Source organism: Colletotrichum aenigma, assembly GCF_013390185.1.
Source record: "Colletotrichum aenigma strain Cg56 chromosome Unknown KSG_Cg56_contig06, whole genome shotgun sequence".
NCBI lineage: Eukaryota > Fungi > Ascomycota > Sordariomycetes > Glomerellales > Glomerellaceae > Colletotrichum > Colletotrichum aenigma.
In genome coordinates, this window is record NW_023500912.1 from 2,315,353 (window position 1) to 2,331,757 (window position 16,405).

Below are 16,405 nucleotides of genomic sequence, written 5' to 3' on the forward strand. Positions count from 1 at the left end.
CTGCCTAGATCGCCTACGGAACCTACATCTAAATTGACTTCATCCCTCTTCCTACCTGTCCTCTTCTCACAGCCTTCAGCTCTGTTTCCCCGTAAAGTTATGACAAAACTGCGATTCGCAACAACTTTACAAACCGAGAACCTTACACACTACAAATTCACCTGCATGAAGTGAGCGGTGATTGCAACCATGGCTCCCCTTGCTGCGGACCCCCGCCAGCTAATGGTGGTCCTCAACCCGGCCCGTCGCCGAGTATTCTACACGCTACTCTTTGATATTACTGGCTACATGCGCACGCAGCTCGAGCTCAAAGGCGGCGAATACAACGTCTCAGCAGCCGCCAGCCCTTCACCTCAGGACCGCAATGCGGCACCCCTCTTCGTCCCGGACGCGGCGGGTCAAGGCGGTCGGAGCAGCCCAAGCCATCCAGACCGCGGAGGCTCCGGCGTGCACAGTGCCCAGCTTGTGGCTCTTCGTAAAGCGGCGCTGAAGCACTTCGATGAGTGGCGCAAGGATCTTCTGGACAAGGTCAAGGAGATTGCATCTGCCAAGGATGATGACAAGATCCTCGCTGCCCGTAAGAAGCGTCTCGACGAGATGGAGAAGCTTAGGCGGGAGTCTCCTAGTGCCGGGGAGGACTTGATGAACTTTGGGAATGCGACATCTGTGAACCCTGGGGCGAAAGAGGTTGACAAGGAGGTTGCTATCCTGCAAGAGCACTACCACCCTATCCCGAACCGTTTCACTACGATCCCGCTTGAAGATCGAAAGGAGATTCTCAGCTGTCTTTTGCTTCTCATTCTCTCGACTGGCTGCTACTCTGCTCATTCCAGAGTTCTGGCCCTGTACCTGTGTTCCGCCTTCGAGCTTCCCATCGCAGCTCTCATCCAGGAGGAGACAGAGATTGCCAAGTCCTTAGTCGAATCTTCGACTGCGGCCGAAAATCAGAAGGCGGGCATGTCAGCAGAGGCTGAAACCGCAAAGCGACGTGAAGAAAACAAGCAGAGCCGCTTCTGGAAGGTCGGTTTGGCATCCGTGGCTGGCGCAGCCGTAATCGGAATCACTGGTGGTCTGGCAGCGCCGGTTGTTGCTGGTGCAATCGGCGGTCTCATGGGTAGTGTTGGCCTGGGAGGTGTTGCCAGTTTCCTCGGTATCTTTTGGATGAATGGCGCGCTTGTCGGCACGCTTTTTGGAGCCTACGGCGCCAAAATGACGGGCGAGATGATGGACACTTACGCCAAAGAGGTCGAGGACTTTCGCTTCCTCCCACTCAAGGACGAATGGGGTCAGGACTACAAACGAGCAGATCCGGATGGAAAGCAAGGGGCACGGCTCCGTGTCACCATCGGCATTAACGGATGGCTTACGGACGAGAGCGACATCACGAAGCCCTGGAGGAGTTTAGGCGACGAGTCAGAGGTGTTTGCATTGCGGTACGAAATGAAAGCCCTCCTTGCTCTCGGCGCCGAGCTGGAGAAAATGGTGTCGTCTTACGCCTGGAACTTTGTCAAGGTTGAGATCCTCAAGCGGACAGTTCTGGCTTCCCTCTGGGCCGCCTTGTGGCCTGCCTACCTCATCAGCGCCGCGACCAAAATCGACAACCCGTTCAACCTCGCGCGGAACCGTTCAGACAAAGCTGGCCGTGTTCTTGCCGACGCTCTCATTGCCAAAGTTCAGGGGGAACGGCCGGTGACTTTGGTTGGGTACTCCCTGGGTGCTCGAGTGATTTACTCGTGCCTCAAGTCACTTGCTGAACGAAAGGCCTTTGGGCTGGTCGATACTGTGGTTCTGATCGGAGCACCGGTTCCATCTAATCGAGAACACTGGCAAGTCCTCCGATCGGTAGTATCTGGACGTATCGTGAACGTCTACTCTGAGACCGACTACATTCTCGGCTTTCTGTATCGTACGACGTCACTCCAGCTGGGTATCGCTGGTCTTCAGGAGGTGAAGGACATTGACAGGGTCGAGAACCTCAACCTGAGTGCGGAGGTCAGCGGGCACTTGCGATATCCCAGCCTGATCGCCAAGATCCTGACTCGATGCGGTTTCCCCAACGTTAAGGGCGGCGAAGGAGCGATCGAAAAGGACGAGGACATCAAAATCACGGATGAAGAGGCGGGTTCTCAGATGGGGGAGCTTATCCAGCTTGAAGCACAGCCCGATCCCGCCTCTGAGCCGCAGCCGATTAGGTCGAAGCAGACCGCCAGGTTTCCCAACGAATTGCGCCACCCTCTTCACCCTGATCTGCCGGTGCAGAAGAAGAAGAATCCCAGCCGCAACAAGGTGTCAAGAACTGGAGGCTCTTCAGTCTCAGAGGCTTTTGATCCGCTTGGTGATCAAGGCAGTGACCCTTTGAACCTGGCTTCCCTCAGCCGGGGCAGGAAACAGCCAACGTCACCCAACCATGAAGATCTCATGAGTCTAGATACTCAGTCACAAGCCAAGCAGTCGAACAGCTCGAGAGCTGCTGATCCCCTCAATCTTGGCTCGCTCGGCCAGAATAGCGAGCAGACCACGCCCGCCAGAGCCCTTGAGAAGACGGTTGAACCGAGGAAGGAGATTGCTCTTTCGTCAAGACCTGCCCTTGGCCACTCATTCCAGAGCGACGGTTTGATAAAGTCGCACGCTCGTCCTGAGTTGCCTGTGAGGCCAAAGACGCTTCCTGTTCCAGCACAGGAGGACTCGGATGCCGATGACGAGAGCTTCAAGGGCATTCAGATGGTGGATAATGACGGGGACATGACGACGTTTTCGGAGCCGTTGAGGGCTGATTAGCTTAGAACGCCAGGGTGAATTATGGTAGAAGAACACGCATGGGTCAACAGTACCCTTATGAAATATACGCCGTGTTTCGATCTTTAGTGTTGAGTTATGTGATCGCAAGCCGCACCCTTATACCCACGTAATGAGATGATCACCAACGGTATTGGTAACTTGACTTTTCAATATTCTAAAAGTCAGTTGCAGGTTCCCACTGTACTTACACCGAGTAGAAAGAAGAATTCATCAAGTGACAATAACAATTTGACTAATACTTGAAGCCAAGTTTTGTCGTTGTGTCCTTGACCTCTGACATCCACGTGCTGCAAATGAAGTATATCGGCGTGATGGACAGATGGAAAAGCCACCTCAAAATAGGTCAGATGGCATGAGTGACAGTGTTTCTCCCGAGTTAAGTGCTCTAAACCTTGATTTATCGAGCACTCGCCACCGACTGAACCGACGCTATACTTTTGTGTTGTTCCCTATTCTTTTTCATGTATTTTATAGCGATGTTTCACTCGCATGCACTTGTTGGTTGTCTAAAAAAGCATCATCAACTATGAGATGCGATTTACGCAAGACGAACGAGATTCACGGCCGTAGCCAGTATAGATGGCGGGGCCGAGGCGCTGTCAGACAGCTCGCGGTTCAATCGCTGCGAGCTGTGTTGAAGTTAGACGGCGATCAATCATCCAACTTGCCACACAAGTTTACTCTTGAGTTCACTCCCCCCGAAGTTCCGACGAAGGTACGTAATACAAGAGATGCAAGTCGACGAGTTGAAGAGGATTTTCTTTCGGTTTTTTCCAGACTGAAGGGTTCTGCCAAACGTCATGGGCGTCCGCCCCTCAAACTTTATGCTTGGATCAGGGATGAACGATGCTGGCAGGGTAGATGCTGCTCGAAAGGAAGCGATTGCTTCGCCCCCGAGACTCATCCTGAGCTTAGTTCGGTCTGATGTTGTCCAAAGAGAAGTCTGATGATGAAAGAGGCTGAAATGTCATCTGCATGGCATATGATGTGGTCTGAAAAGAAAAGAGAGGCTCCGCTGTCGCTGACGGGCAGGATCTCATCCGGAGATGGAGCGTAATGCACCTGTCCGCAATGGCATGCGCTCCGACGGGTCTGGATCCACGATGTGGTCTTTGACGCAGATTCAAATCTGATTCTGAAGTCTCGCATCCATACATATGTAAGTATGTAAGTGGTGGCGCAAGTGTGTGGTTTGAGCTGCACAGAATATCGTTCAAGGCTCCGGGGCGTTGGAGAAGAATGGAACCAGTGAGATTGCGGATGGTCATGAAGGGGGGCAGGAGGAGAAGATTTTGGCCCTCGTGCATGAAGCAGAGGCAGGGAAGGGCGGGATGTTCGCAGGGATGGCGGATCCAGCAGTATGATTGGCCCCGACGAAAGGGACCCCTGTGCCTGAGACGGGCAGGGGACGGGGTTGTAGGGCGGCTGTCGGGGTTCAGCGGCGGACCAACAAGGCGGTCAGTCGAGGTCAGATGAGCGTGGGCCACGGTCGGAGGGGTTTCCGACCAGCGAAGCAGGCGGCATTGCAGGGAGGACAGTGGAAGGCCGGCTTGTGAGTTGTGAGTTGTGCGTTGTTGTTGTAGTCGGCTGGGTCGATGAGTGGCCGGTCATGTTTGCGAAAGGCAATCGTGAGGGAGCGCCGTTGGCTCGGGTTCCGTCTGGCCGTGGCTCCTCGTTGCGAAGCGAGGTCAGGCTGCCGCGGGTCTCAGTTATGGCCTCTGTTCTCGGCGCCCACAATCCTTGTGCGATAGAGAGGAGGGGAAATAGCCGAGCATCGTGGTGCAATGGATAATGAGCGATGGTGCGGTCGTGATAGGAGCGAGAGCAGACTTCAAGTGAAATTGATAGGCGCCGTGCGGAGGCCTGTGTGTCCCGTTATTTCGATTTCAGGCACAGTCATGCCCCGGCGTCAGCAAAGAAGAGTAAAGACGATGTGTATGTCATCATCCCAGACTGGTCGCTGAAGCGTGGAATCAGACTGACTCGGGTTGCCCCTGTTCCACGGTCATGGTTTTTGACAAAAATTGTTCTGACTTCCTGTCGAGCTTCCTGACGAGAGATAAGAGCAACGCGCAATCTCAGGATGAGCAGCGAGGGATACGATACGGCAGAGACGACAGCCTCAAGAGACGAACATCGCTGGTAGTCGTTAGGTTGGCGACGATCTGGGCGTTCCAGGCCATGCAAGGCGGGTGGATTCAGTGGTGGTTTTGGGCGTGCAGATGACTGTCCAAGACCTTCCGGGTTAGCCTGGGCAGAGGGACTCCGGCATATCCAGTCCGGTGGATGAGAATAAGGAACGCTACCGCCGTAGCCAGCACCCGACTGGTATCCGTGGATGGCAATTCGCCTTGTCTGGAGCGGTACCCGTTGCCCGTGTAAGACGACCACGGAGACTTGTTAGGGGTCCAACCTTGGAAGTACCGAGCGCACAGCGCAGAGTGCGGGGCGACATGCCGCGATAGTTGCCTCTACTGAGGTGCATAGGAGGAAGGTGTGAACCTTCCCGACAGTCCAGTGTTCGTAGACGGGAAACTCAATCCATGGAGCCGCCGGTTGGGGGAGCATTTGGGAATGAGGAGTAGTGATTCAGGAACGTGCGTAGAGGCCTTGTTGGTGATGATGATGGTCCTTTTGACTTTTTCTTAGGCAGACCAGCCGATACGGCCAAGGCAGGAAGCCACCTGGTTCGAGAGGCACGGAAGGCAGGCACCACCACCAATTGGCAATCTGAACTGCCTGGCTGCCTGCCTTACTGGTGCGGCCCAGTGATAGGGAGATACCAAGGTACCTTACCGCGAGAATCCATCAGTGGCACCTTCAACCTGTATATCATTGTGATACTACATATGGTGAATGAAGAGAGTACTTCCGTAAGGTAGAAGGTGCTGGTATCTTTCCCTTTTTTTTTTCCCTCGTACTTTTCGGGACCTTGCTGTCTTGTCTTGATGGTGGTGGGCGGTGCTCGCTGTTTTATTTTTGTCAGCTAAGGCATTCCCAGCCCCGGCCACCAAATCCTGGTCGTTGTGTGTTTACGGTGGCCAGTCCTTAAGGCAATCCACGCCCGAATCCCCGTTCCACGTCCACGTCTTCCAGGCCGTCCACTTTCACGTCCCACGACTGCGTCCCACCAGTGACCCGACAGGCCCACGATCAAGTCTTCAGTGCCCGGTGCCCTGTGTCCGGCGTCCAACATTCAATACCTGAACCGCATCCACGCCCTGCATCCTCATCCCCGTCTTCGCTCCCAACTCAGCCCGCAACTCACGCAACACGCCTCCCACCCGCCTCTCGCCGTTGCCTTCCGACTTCTCCCCGGCCACACTCTTACCTTTTCACGCAATTCTCCTCCACCGACACCTCTTCAACCACATTGTTGGCCTTCAACTCTACAGAACCCGTGCGCACAAAACCCAACAAAGGACCGCCCAAACACCCGATACCGTTCTTGTCTTTCAAAACCTCCTTCTTCGGACGACCTAGCGACGCCGCTGCGACCCTAGCTCCCTCCCGAACCCCCTCCTCACACGACCTGACGCACGACCGGACCGACGACAACAGGGAATCAAAACCGTTTTACGCCCTGCAGTTCCCAACCGAAAGTTTTTGCGTCCTGCTACAATCATACTCTGCGTCTTCGCGCCAGTTTACGACGACAAGACGACAAGACGTCAATACAGACCGTATCAACGACTCATTCCTAAGATTTCCACCAAGCTCTGTCGCCCTTACACCCTGCGCCCCGATTTCAGCCATAAAACTACGGTCCTCCTCTCGCCATAGCCGGCGCAACCTCAAGATGAAGGGACGCCCAGTCGACCAGCTCGTTTACGAGCACATGTTTCCGAAGCCACGCGCGAGCGATCCCCAGAACTTCCATGCCCTTTTGCAGCGCAGCCTCATCCTGGAGGTTCGTCAAGAGGTCCACTCATTCTACGGTCACCTCGACACCCAAGAAGCAAAGTACCCAGGGCTCGACTACTGCAACCCCATCCACCGCATTCGCCTGAGCCGCTGGACCTGGCACCGTCGACTGTTTCGAGCTTTTGACAACCTTCGCCTGACTCACAACGAGATTGCAGGCTTGACAAAGTGGGAGGGCACAAAATGGGCCAAGGAGCGCTTCGAGAAGGAGCAGGGCATTACCATTCGCGATACCGCTGGTGACGGGTTTCCGGACTGGGTCGAACCAGAGGATCGCCCACCCGTACCCAGCCGCAATGCTAGATCACAGTCAGTAGAGACGGACGATGCGACGGACCCCGGCGATGAGGACATGGATGGCGAAGAAAGCGACGAGGAGCTCCACAGTGTTGGTGAGGCCCTGAATCAAAGACTAAGGGAGAGGGCAGCGCAGCGGGAAGCTGGAGATATGTCTACCGTTCTCGATGAGGAATGGGAGCAGTGGCTAAAGAACGTTATCGAGAGCGGCGAATTGCCGTTCATCAGCAGCAGCCAAATTGCACAGCGGGGAGTTGCCGACGCTGCCCCGACGCTTTCGCCCTTTCCTCCTGGAATGCTGACCGCTGCCCGAGCTGGACAGTGGCAAGCGATCCCCGATTTCCTTCACGACATAATCCGCCGTACTCTCGAGTCGCAAAATCCCAGCGGTGAGGATGATGTGTCTCCGCCACCTCATGCCAGAGAGCGCAGAGGCACCGACGAACACCACATTGGCGGTATTGCAAGTTGGCGACGAACTCATTCAGGACTTCGTCTTCCGGTTGGCGATAGTGCACCCGCCCCACCATTGCATCGCGCAGCGCAGGCTCCAGGCGCTTAGGAAGTCCTGGGCCTCACTCCCATTCTACAACAAAATACCCCAAATTCCCCAATGACACCACGGGAGCTCGCACAATACACAGAAAACATCACAGCCGACTTCCCACTCCCACTTACCTATCCGCCTTTGGTCACACGAAGCGGCTTTGAAGAACGCTTGGAGAGACTTCAATCGGCTTTTCAGCAACTCCAGGACCGCCAAAGGAATCTTTGACGTAGCCCGAACTCGAATCTGGCTACTGAACACCTGAACATCATTCGGGGTTCTCTTTCTGGGACTCTTTCAAAAGGAGCAGACCAGATACTACCTTACACTAGATATGTTTCGAGATTTCTGGTCATAGGGGAGATCACCCACCAACTGCGAAAAGCCCTGCACAAACATCACTCGGTTATTCCCCCTGGCGTTGGAAGGATTGTATTTCATTTCCTTTTCGAGGACTTACGAGGTCTGCAACAGTGACTACAAGGGATTACGAGAAAACGAGAAACATGCATTCGAGGGCCTGCTCCCGAAGATGCTCTCTTGTGTTTAGCGAAGTACCCTTGACTACAAAAGCGGTAATTTGATAACAATTCAAACATGATGTGATGTGCTTATTCTCTTCTTTTTGAGCAAGCGTGATATTTTGCCTCGAAGCTTCAAGCGTATGTAATGGACATATCGTACAGTAATAATGCGGACGCCCTATCGCCCGTAAACGCCTTTTCTGCCCCAAACGCGCCTTAAGCTACTTGGATAAACATGAAAACCAAACCTGCAGGCTCCTCAAACAGGATTCCCAAGCAGACCGACGCCAACTCCTATAACCCTTGCCTGAATCGCCTTCCCGTGCTCGTTACACTCATGAAGCAACCTGTGCCATGTTAAACCTCTTTCGCGGTGGAACTCCCCCGCCTTTCTACGGTTCGAGGTGAGACCACTCGGGGATAGCCTTGATCTGCTGCCACATGTACTTCTCCAGCTTGTTTGCACTCTTCGCATACGGCGTGGACTCGTTATTGTACTTGCGGCAATTGTCGAAGATGAGCTTGGCGTCGCGGATGAAGTCCTCGGGAGTGGCGTACTGGTCGGCCTCGAGCTTCGTCTCCATGGTGCTGAGGTCCATGGGCTCCTTGATAACCTCGTAGTAGTCGGCCACGTCGTCCTTATTGACGGGCACGAGGAAGGGCCAGGCGGACTGGTGGTTCTGCAGGTCGTTGAGGAGGTGGAGGAGCTGGTTGTAGTTGGGCCCGTGGCGGGGCTGGCGGGCGAGCTCGTCCATGTCGGGAGACCAGCCGGAGGCGCGGATGGCGTCGATGCTGAGGGGGTCGATGGGCTTGGCACCTCCCTTCCACTCCTTTGGGGGGGCGTGGACGATGTGGGATTTGGAATAGGCGCGGATCTTGGCCTGCACGCACTCCTTTTGCTTCAAGAGCATCCTACCCATCTCGAGATACCTGATGCGCGGCAGCATTGAGCACTGCATGATTGTGCCTCCTTCGTAATCCTTGATATATCCCATCCACACGCTCTTGTCGAGCGTGATCTCCTTAGTAAACCCTTGCTTTTTAAAGTATCCGATGGCATAGTTGTCGGCGTATGTGAGGAAGTGCATGACGTCGCTCGTGGCCTTGACGTAGTCCTTCAGATGGGACATGAGATGCGCACCGTAACCCTTGACCTGCTGATCGGAGCTGATAGCACAGAAAACGATTTCGGCGAACTGGCGGCCTTTGAAAGGGCGGTAGGTGATGCCGCCGACGACTTCGAGGGGCTTCTTGACGATCGCTATGGATAAGTGGGTCCGGTCGTATACGAGACGCGCGATATAGTCCTTAGGCATTTTTGGTAATTGTTTTTGGAAGATGCATTTGAGGCCGGTGAGGATGATGAGGGATTCGCGCGCGTTGTCGTTGTTTACCACGCGGAACTCGATTTCGCCGGTACGCTCTTCGATGACAGCGGGCTGCGCAGACGGGTGGTCAGCTTTGCGGGTCCGTGGCAGAGGGGTGGCTGTGGTGAAGGTCTCGACGCGCTGGGAGCATCACGACCACAAGCCAGTACAACACATACCTTTTCGGGAAACGGGATAGGCTTCATTGCCGGCTTCTTTTCTGGCTCTGCCGACTCATTGTGCTTCACCCGCTTGGTCGCGGTTGGCGAGGACGGGTCGTCCTCGGCTTTGCGCTTCGCGTCTGGATCGTCGCGTTAGGACACTTTACGCAGCATAAATCTAACAAGCATCATGCGACTTACTTTCTTCCTTCATTTCGACCGAAGTACCGAGCCTTAACAGGCCTTAATCGACTAAACTTGTCAATAGATGTCGTCGTGATGCCTGAAGGTTGATGACATATCGCGCTAGGCTCTGATGTTTCTCCGTGGCCGGTGTCCGCAGAGTGGGGCTGGGGGATGTGCTCTGCAGGGGCAGACGGGATGGCGTTAAGCCCTTTCTGTTCAGGCCACAGTTCAATGTGGGTCGGCCTGGAGCTTCGAACACGTTTGGGGAAGCTGCGACCTTCGTGAGCTTGCGCACGCCAGCAACACCTTCTGAACACCACTGGCAGTGAACAACTTCGCGCAAGCAAAGGACCGACCACTTTCTCGAGATACTCGACACGCCAATTGATCCCCGACCGAACAAACAAATCCCTCTCCTCGACCACCTAGCAGATGGACTCCTCCCTGCCCCAGATCTGGCAAGCTGCTGCTAGCACGCCGTTCCATCCCGCCGTTGCCAAGGACTCGCAATTCTTCATTGCCTTCCTGCTCCTCCTCGCGGGTATCTCGATCACCGGTGTCTTTGCTCTGAGTAAGAAGTTTCCCGTTCCTACCAGGAACCCAGAAAATTGTTCTAAATTGCCAAACAGACCGATCCCTCACCAACATCCCGGCCCTGGGTGTTCCTGCTTCTGCTGCCATTGCGTGGGTGTTTCCGCCGATGCCTCGCCGTGATTTTTTTTTGCTGACGACGCTTGCACAGATTCGGAACGGTGTACATGTTCTGCGCAGTCGGAGTTTACGTCTAAGATACCCCAAGAGTCATTTCAATTCGGCAGCGGCCTTGTACTTTAGAAACAACCAAGAAAGACCTTCCATATCAACTGCCTCCACAATTCGGGTGATTCCACCTGCAAATTTACACACAATGTCGGGTGCGTTATCACAGGCCGGAGCGCAGCCCGAGCCCATCTTCCGGGCTGTAGCGTCCTCAACGAAACCTCTCTACCAACTACTCAAGACTATCAATTTCACCAACAAAGTCCATGTCCAGCTACAGGAGGACGGTATCAGATTTGCGGCTGACCTTTCGAGGGTCTTGCAAGGTATGGCCAGCGTCGACGGGATTTTTGAACAGCTGGTAGCTGACGCAACCTAGGTACTGCGTTCCTCGACAAGAAGCTCTTTACCACGTACTCCCTCAACCTTGGTGACGGTGCCGATAGCTCGCAACCGAACTTACCCAACTTTCAGATTGCGCTGCCTGCCCTACTCGACACCTTGCAAATATTTGGTGCCGTCGATATTGCGACCCGCACACAAAGGGCGGAACAAGACTCATATCACAGCAACATCCGCAATTACCGTCCAGATGCGTTTAGTAACCAGGCTCTGGGAATCGGCGGCACTTGCAGCTTGATATACAAAGAAGAGGGCGGTCAATTTGACATCGTGATTGAGGAAGGGGGCGTCAAGACCACGGCAAGCCTCACGGCATATCTGCCGGAAATCCCAGAGGAGATTCCCTTCGATCGGGACAACCTTTCTTTCAAGATTATTATGCTGGCGCGCTATCTGCTCGACGCGCTGGCCGAGCTGGCCCCCACCGGACCTAACCGCCTTACCATTGCAGCCTCGAGGGCTTCGCCATACTTAACCCTTTCCGGCGCCGGCGATATGGGCAGCTCCAGCGTGACCTTCGCCAAAGGACGCGAGCTACTTGAGACTTTTTCGATCCACGAGGCATGGTCGCAGTCTTACAAATTTGATCTGATCAAGTATTCCACCGAGGCGATGCGCATCGCAAGCAAGGTCAGCTTCAGGGGCGATGATCAGGGGGTTTTGAGTCTCCAGTTCATGGTCGAGCAGGAGAATGGGATCAGCTTCCTGGACTTCCGGTTTGTGCCGTACATCTCTCACGACGACGACGTGGATGAGGAGGATGAAAGCTTGGACGCCTAATCAGCTTCCCGGGGGCCACAGTCCTACGGGGAAAAGCGCAAGCGAGGCAAGGTTATTCCGATCGGTGGATGTTCCGATGGCCGTAGACGGGCTATTCCATCTGACTATGTCCATGATTAGCTAACACGATATGGCTTTGCCCTTCCGCATCCGTCGAGTCCAACAATGACCCGTGCTCCCCATTCCCGAGTTTAGAGCGAATAACATGTAGCTAGCCTTTCCTCGAAGAACTTGGCTTCGAGTCCGCAGGACGCCTCCACGGGAATGACAGCTCTGGCCCGCGGACCAAGTGGCCCAGGCTCCTGTCAGTATGCACGCTTGTTCACCCGTCCGATTTATCATCGCGGTAGGAAATTGCCCATCGAGGCCTCAACGCGGGAAAGTGACATGCCTGGTGTCTAGTGGGAGGCCATTCCAAGAGCAGCATTCCACAGCCCACCACGGCCACCAGCCGAAGCCCCAAATGGGCGGAGACCCAAATACTTGGGTCGCCTACTCAGTGGGCGAGCGAATCGGAGGTGATGAGAGGGAAGAGAGAGCGAAGAAGTCTTGTTCGCAAACGGCAAGGGCGTTGGCGAGGCGTTGAACGGACATTGTTGATGTCTCGGTCAGAAGAGTTTTCTGACTGGACACTGCGGGCCATCCGACCGGAATGCTCACGCCGTCTGGCAGTGCCGCAGTGCGTGGCTGTCCTCTTCTCCTCACAGGCGGCAGTTGGGCAGGATATTTGCTGTCGTCTGTTTGCGGAAAGCCGCGGTCACCTCTTCCCTCTTGCGGACGTAGCCATCGTGAAGCCGGCCCTGACTAGACCACTTTTCCTTCCCAATCGTATTGTCGACTTTTGAACATTCCACCTGAGTGGATTAGAGTTTTTTCCCCTCTTTCCTTTGACTGCGTGTCCGTTTGTCGTTCAATCGGCAACCCGCAGTTCGACTCACTCCCGCGTGTCTTGGTATGTCAACCGTCGAGATCTTCTTCGACTCTCTTGTCTTATAAATCCAAAGTCTCACCCGCCCTTCTGCAACCGGACTTTCATTCGCATCATCAGCTTCAGCAACAACAATCAGCAGCTTTCAACAATCACTCTTCAGCTTTCAACAACAATCACTCTTCAGCTTTCAACCAAGCAACCAACAACTTCTCAACTTCCGACAATCTTCGTTGAACAACCCCCAAAAAATCAAGATGTTTTCCCCCAAGAGCAACACTAGCAAGCGCAGCAGCTGGTTCGGCGGTGCCTTCAAGAAGGGCCACCGCAGCTCCAGCTCTCGCGACTCCGTCTCCTCCTTCGCCAGCTTCACCTCAAAAAGGACCAGCCGCAGCTCCTCCCTCTCCTCGCTCTTCTCCAACGGCGCCCCCGAGGAGCAGGAGCGCCTCATGGTCGACGAGCCCGTCAAGAAGACGCCCTACGTCCCGAGGCACGCCGCCAAGTCTTACATCAAGACGACGACGAACCACGAGATCCGCGTCAACAGCGAGATCTTGTAGGAGAGATACACAACCACATCCAATCATCGATACCATTTAATACCACACACAAAGATACCCGGAAGAGTTCAACTCTGCAGTCCACTCGGACGAAAAAAAACATCAAAAAGATAATCAGCAACCGAAAAAAAACTTCTATTCAAAGAGACCACCAATATTATCGCCGCGGTTATTTTATGCAGTCATCACCAGGCGCTTGCTACCCTTGTCACTTGACGAGGCGCGATCGGTTCTTCATTCTTCAGTGGCGTTTAGAGATGGGAAAATAAGCCGGATTTACTGGCAACAGGGGAAGAGGGGCAGATCTCTTGAGGAAGAGAGATATTTCTATCACTACCCGATTACACATGGCCAGGGGAAATGGCCCGTTGGCTTGGGATTTGGAGCGAGGAGGATGAGAATTGCGACTGTAGAGTAGCATTTTGCCCGGCCGTATAGAGATGAGAATACCATAATTGTTAAACGAACTTGCCGATGTCACGGTGTCTTCCCGTGCTTACTCATATTCAAGCGAGCGCTTAAGCCGGCGTGAGGCAGTCGCAGCCATTTTTACTTGAATTTCATATAGCCTGATGACTTTGCGGCAAGGATAGTATTAAGAGAACAATCAGCACGGGCAAGCGCCGGGATATATCCAGATCTTGTGGTAATATGGTCAAGATGCAGAAGGTCTCTCCACAAGGGACTGGCGGATTCGCTCCCCGGTTCCTATCTATCAAACTTGTTTCATGAAATTCCTTTCTACTGTGCATATCGGTCCAATCAGTATTTTCTTTCCTGGGTTTATTGTAAACGAATCCGTACGGCACCGATCAAGGAGTCAGTCGCCATCTGCTAGCCACGGCGGCCCTGTTCCATCTTCTGCGTCTCTTACACTGGGCCGGCCTATCAGGCCTACTGGCAAAGATTGGGTGGAAACTAACGGACGTATATGATTCGTATAAATTTCGATACGATTTTTGTATCTGCAGGCGGACCTTTCTCGGCCAGATCGGGAAACCTCAAAATGTCTCGAAAGTGTCGTGAGGATCGCGTGTTTGCCAAGGTGGAGTCCTTTTCTTACGTCCGTATGGCACCGATAAACAGAACAAGTCTACCGTCTATCCGTACGGGGCTTACGAAACCACCGAGACAGGCATTTAACATGAGGGGGCCAACCGGCCGAAAAAGCAAATACTGGGAGATGGGAGAGAGCTGGGTCGGCGGCACGCATTCAACTGTGCCTGTCTCAGTCCTCAATGCGAACCGTGGGGCACGTGGGACATGGGTGTTGATTACTGCGGTGAGCAAGAGAACAGCAGGCTGTCTGTCCAGTTCGTTCTTTTTGGCTGTGCGGATATGAACTCGTTCTTACGGACGGACGGACTTTCGGTTCAGCTTCGACCAAGTTTTTGTCCTCGTCCCCTGCTTGTCATTCCCATGCCTGTCATCCTTATTGGGGTTAAGGTTTCTCTTGGGGAGTTGGGTATATAGATTCTGGTGGTATTCTAGGCCAAAAGGCCCAGGTGTTTAGATGGAGGGCTGACGGCCCCCCTGTTGCCCATGTGCGGCGGCGGCGGCGACGGCGGCAGCGGCAGCAACAGTGGCAGGGGTGTTGAGGGCAGCAGGGGTTGGGCCGCCGATGTTCCATTCAAGAGGTCTGAAATAGAACGGCGTTCTGGGCATATGACGGAGGGCCGACTCAGGCGCCTTGCTGCACTTTGCAAAGATACGGAAACGCGAGTAGCTCGTGAATCATCAGCAATTGTAGCATACCACGCAGAAGAACAGCACAGAGTAAGGTGGTTAGGATGAAGGAAGTTGCAGGCTCGATGGGGTGATAATCAGGCGTGGTGAGGGACAGCCGTGGCGATCGGGTTTGGAGTGGGCAAAATGTGTGGGTTTGAAGAGTTTGCGTTGAAGAAAAAAGCAAAGTGACCGAGATTGTTTCTTTGTCGGTAATTCTAGAATCATAGTTGGTTGGAACGGGTTGGGTTGGATTGAGTGATTGTTCCTCCTCTCTGTCGCCTCTAGACCTGATCGAGGCTCATTCATCAGAATCGACGGGCACCTTGTCAGGAACCACCGGTGCACCCACTGGCCCCCGAACCCCGCGCGCTAGCTCCAGGGCACAAAGACGGTTCCTGCAAGGGCCAGGAACCTTCTCGACTCAGTGACAGGGCAGAGCAGAAGTCAGCTGGAGAGGCAAAGAGGGCGCCGTTGGGGCACAGTGGGGGGGTTATGGCAGGCAGGCAGTCACTCAGTCAGGTCAACTTATTCGCAACTCGAGGAGAGCAGGTTGACCCAACCTCTGCATGTTTCCTTAGCCATACCATAACCACAACACAGCCAACTGCTGAATGGGGGCGGCGCACTTCACTTTCAACACGAGTTCCTTTGCTTCTTCACCGGCTCATCCCAGCCAATGGAACCAACAACAGTCCATCGTCAACGTCACCGGGCATAGGTCGTCGGTCCAGGGTTCGTGGGTTCGCCGTGTCTTGCTTACGGCCGACGGCCGGGGAAGCAGTCGACCGCCCCGTCTTCCCACGTCTTTCTCAAATCCCAGGTCCCGTCGATATCCTCTTTTCGCTCTAGCCTGTCTGGCCGAGTCTGTTGTCGACACCTTGCCGGACCGACTTGCACCTTGGATTATTCCGCTGGGAAAACATCTTCTTGGAATTGCTTGGGTATGAAACAGGCCCCCGTCCCCTCTGCCACTACCACCCATGGTCTTTTTGTCAAAATCCCAGATCGCGTCACCGGGAAGGCGCATGAGAAATGCGGCCACTGCGGACTCTTTTTTCTTCCAAGTATCTTTTCTTTTTCTTTTTGCTTCCGACCCGCGCCTGCCCAGTCATCGTCGCCCCGGTTCGCGTCCAACCCCTCATTCGGTCCTAGAGGCTCTGCAATGATCTGCTTTGCTCCGTATCGACAAGCAGTCCCGGCAACAAATTGATTGAATGACACTAGCACGTCTGGGTTTGTCTGTCTGCCTGTTGCTGTTAAAGCCCTTCTTGGTAGGGAGCGTGGAAGACCTCAGCAAGGTAGTATCTCAACCCCCCTGTAGCTTGGCCGCCCAGCAGGACTACGTTACGTGCATGTTGATCCGGGAACAATCAATCGCCTTGCTATTGACAGATTGCAGGTAAGCTGCCGCCGCTGCTGTCTCTACCGCAGGCCCAGCAAGTG

General features: G+C 54.2%; 6 protein-coding genes across 6 annotated transcripts; 5 read left to right on the top strand and 1 right to left on the bottom strand.

Moving 5' to 3' along the window:
* Positions 1-189: 189 nt before the first annotated feature.
* CGCA056_v009663 (uncharacterized protein) lies at positions 190-2,778 on the top strand (the record flags this gene model as incomplete). The annotated part of the gene is made up of 1 exon (XM_037324910.1): positions 190-2,778. The coding sequence occupies one exon, from the start codon at positions 190-192 to the stop codon at positions 2,776-2,778; it is 2,589 nt and encodes an 862-aa protein (XP_037176421.1).
* A 3,820-nt stretch (positions 2,779-6,598) lies between these two features.
* Positions 6,599-7,582, top strand: CGCA056_v009664 (uncharacterized protein; the record flags this gene model as incomplete). The annotated part of the gene is made up of 1 exon (XM_037324911.1): positions 6,599-7,582. One exon carries the CDS (start codon positions 6,599-6,601, stop codon positions 7,580-7,582), a length of 984 nt encoding a protein of 327 aa, XP_037176422.1.
* A 901-nt stretch (positions 7,583-8,483) lies between these two features.
* Positions 8,484-9,833, bottom strand: GCN5 (Histone acetyltransferase GCN5; the record flags this gene model as incomplete). Its single annotated transcript, XM_037324912.1, has 3 exons — positions 8,484-9,530; positions 9,638-9,759; positions 9,821-9,833. The coding sequence occupies 3 exons, from the start codon at positions 9,831-9,833 to the stop codon at positions 8,484-8,486; spliced, it is 1,182 nt and encodes a 393-aa protein (XP_037176424.1).
* A 404-nt stretch (positions 9,834-10,237) lies between these two features.
* CGCA056_v009666 (uncharacterized protein) lies at positions 10,238-10,593 on the top strand (the record flags this gene model as incomplete). The annotated part of the gene is made up of 3 exons (XM_037324913.1): positions 10,238-10,376; positions 10,435-10,489; positions 10,548-10,593. The coding sequence occupies 3 exons, from the start codon at positions 10,238-10,240 to the stop codon at positions 10,591-10,593; spliced, it is 240 nt and encodes a 79-aa protein (XP_037176425.1).
* A 119-nt stretch (positions 10,594-10,712) lies between these two features.
* On the top strand, positions 10,713-11,746 carry rad1 (DNA damage checkpoint control protein rad1; the record flags this gene model as incomplete). Its single annotated transcript, XM_037324914.1, has 2 exons — positions 10,713-10,890; positions 10,944-11,746. The coding sequence occupies 2 exons, from the start codon at positions 10,713-10,715 to the stop codon at positions 11,744-11,746; spliced, it is 981 nt and encodes a 326-aa protein (XP_037176426.1).
* Positions 11,747-12,931: 1,185 nt separating this feature from the next.
* Positions 12,932-13,234, top strand: CGCA056_v009668 (uncharacterized protein; the record flags this gene model as incomplete). Its single annotated transcript, XM_037324915.1, has 1 exon — positions 12,932-13,234. The coding sequence occupies one exon, from the start codon at positions 12,932-12,934 to the stop codon at positions 13,232-13,234; it is 303 nt and encodes a 100-aa protein (XP_037176427.1).
* Between the last annotated feature and the right edge of the window lie 3,171 nt (positions 13,235-16,405).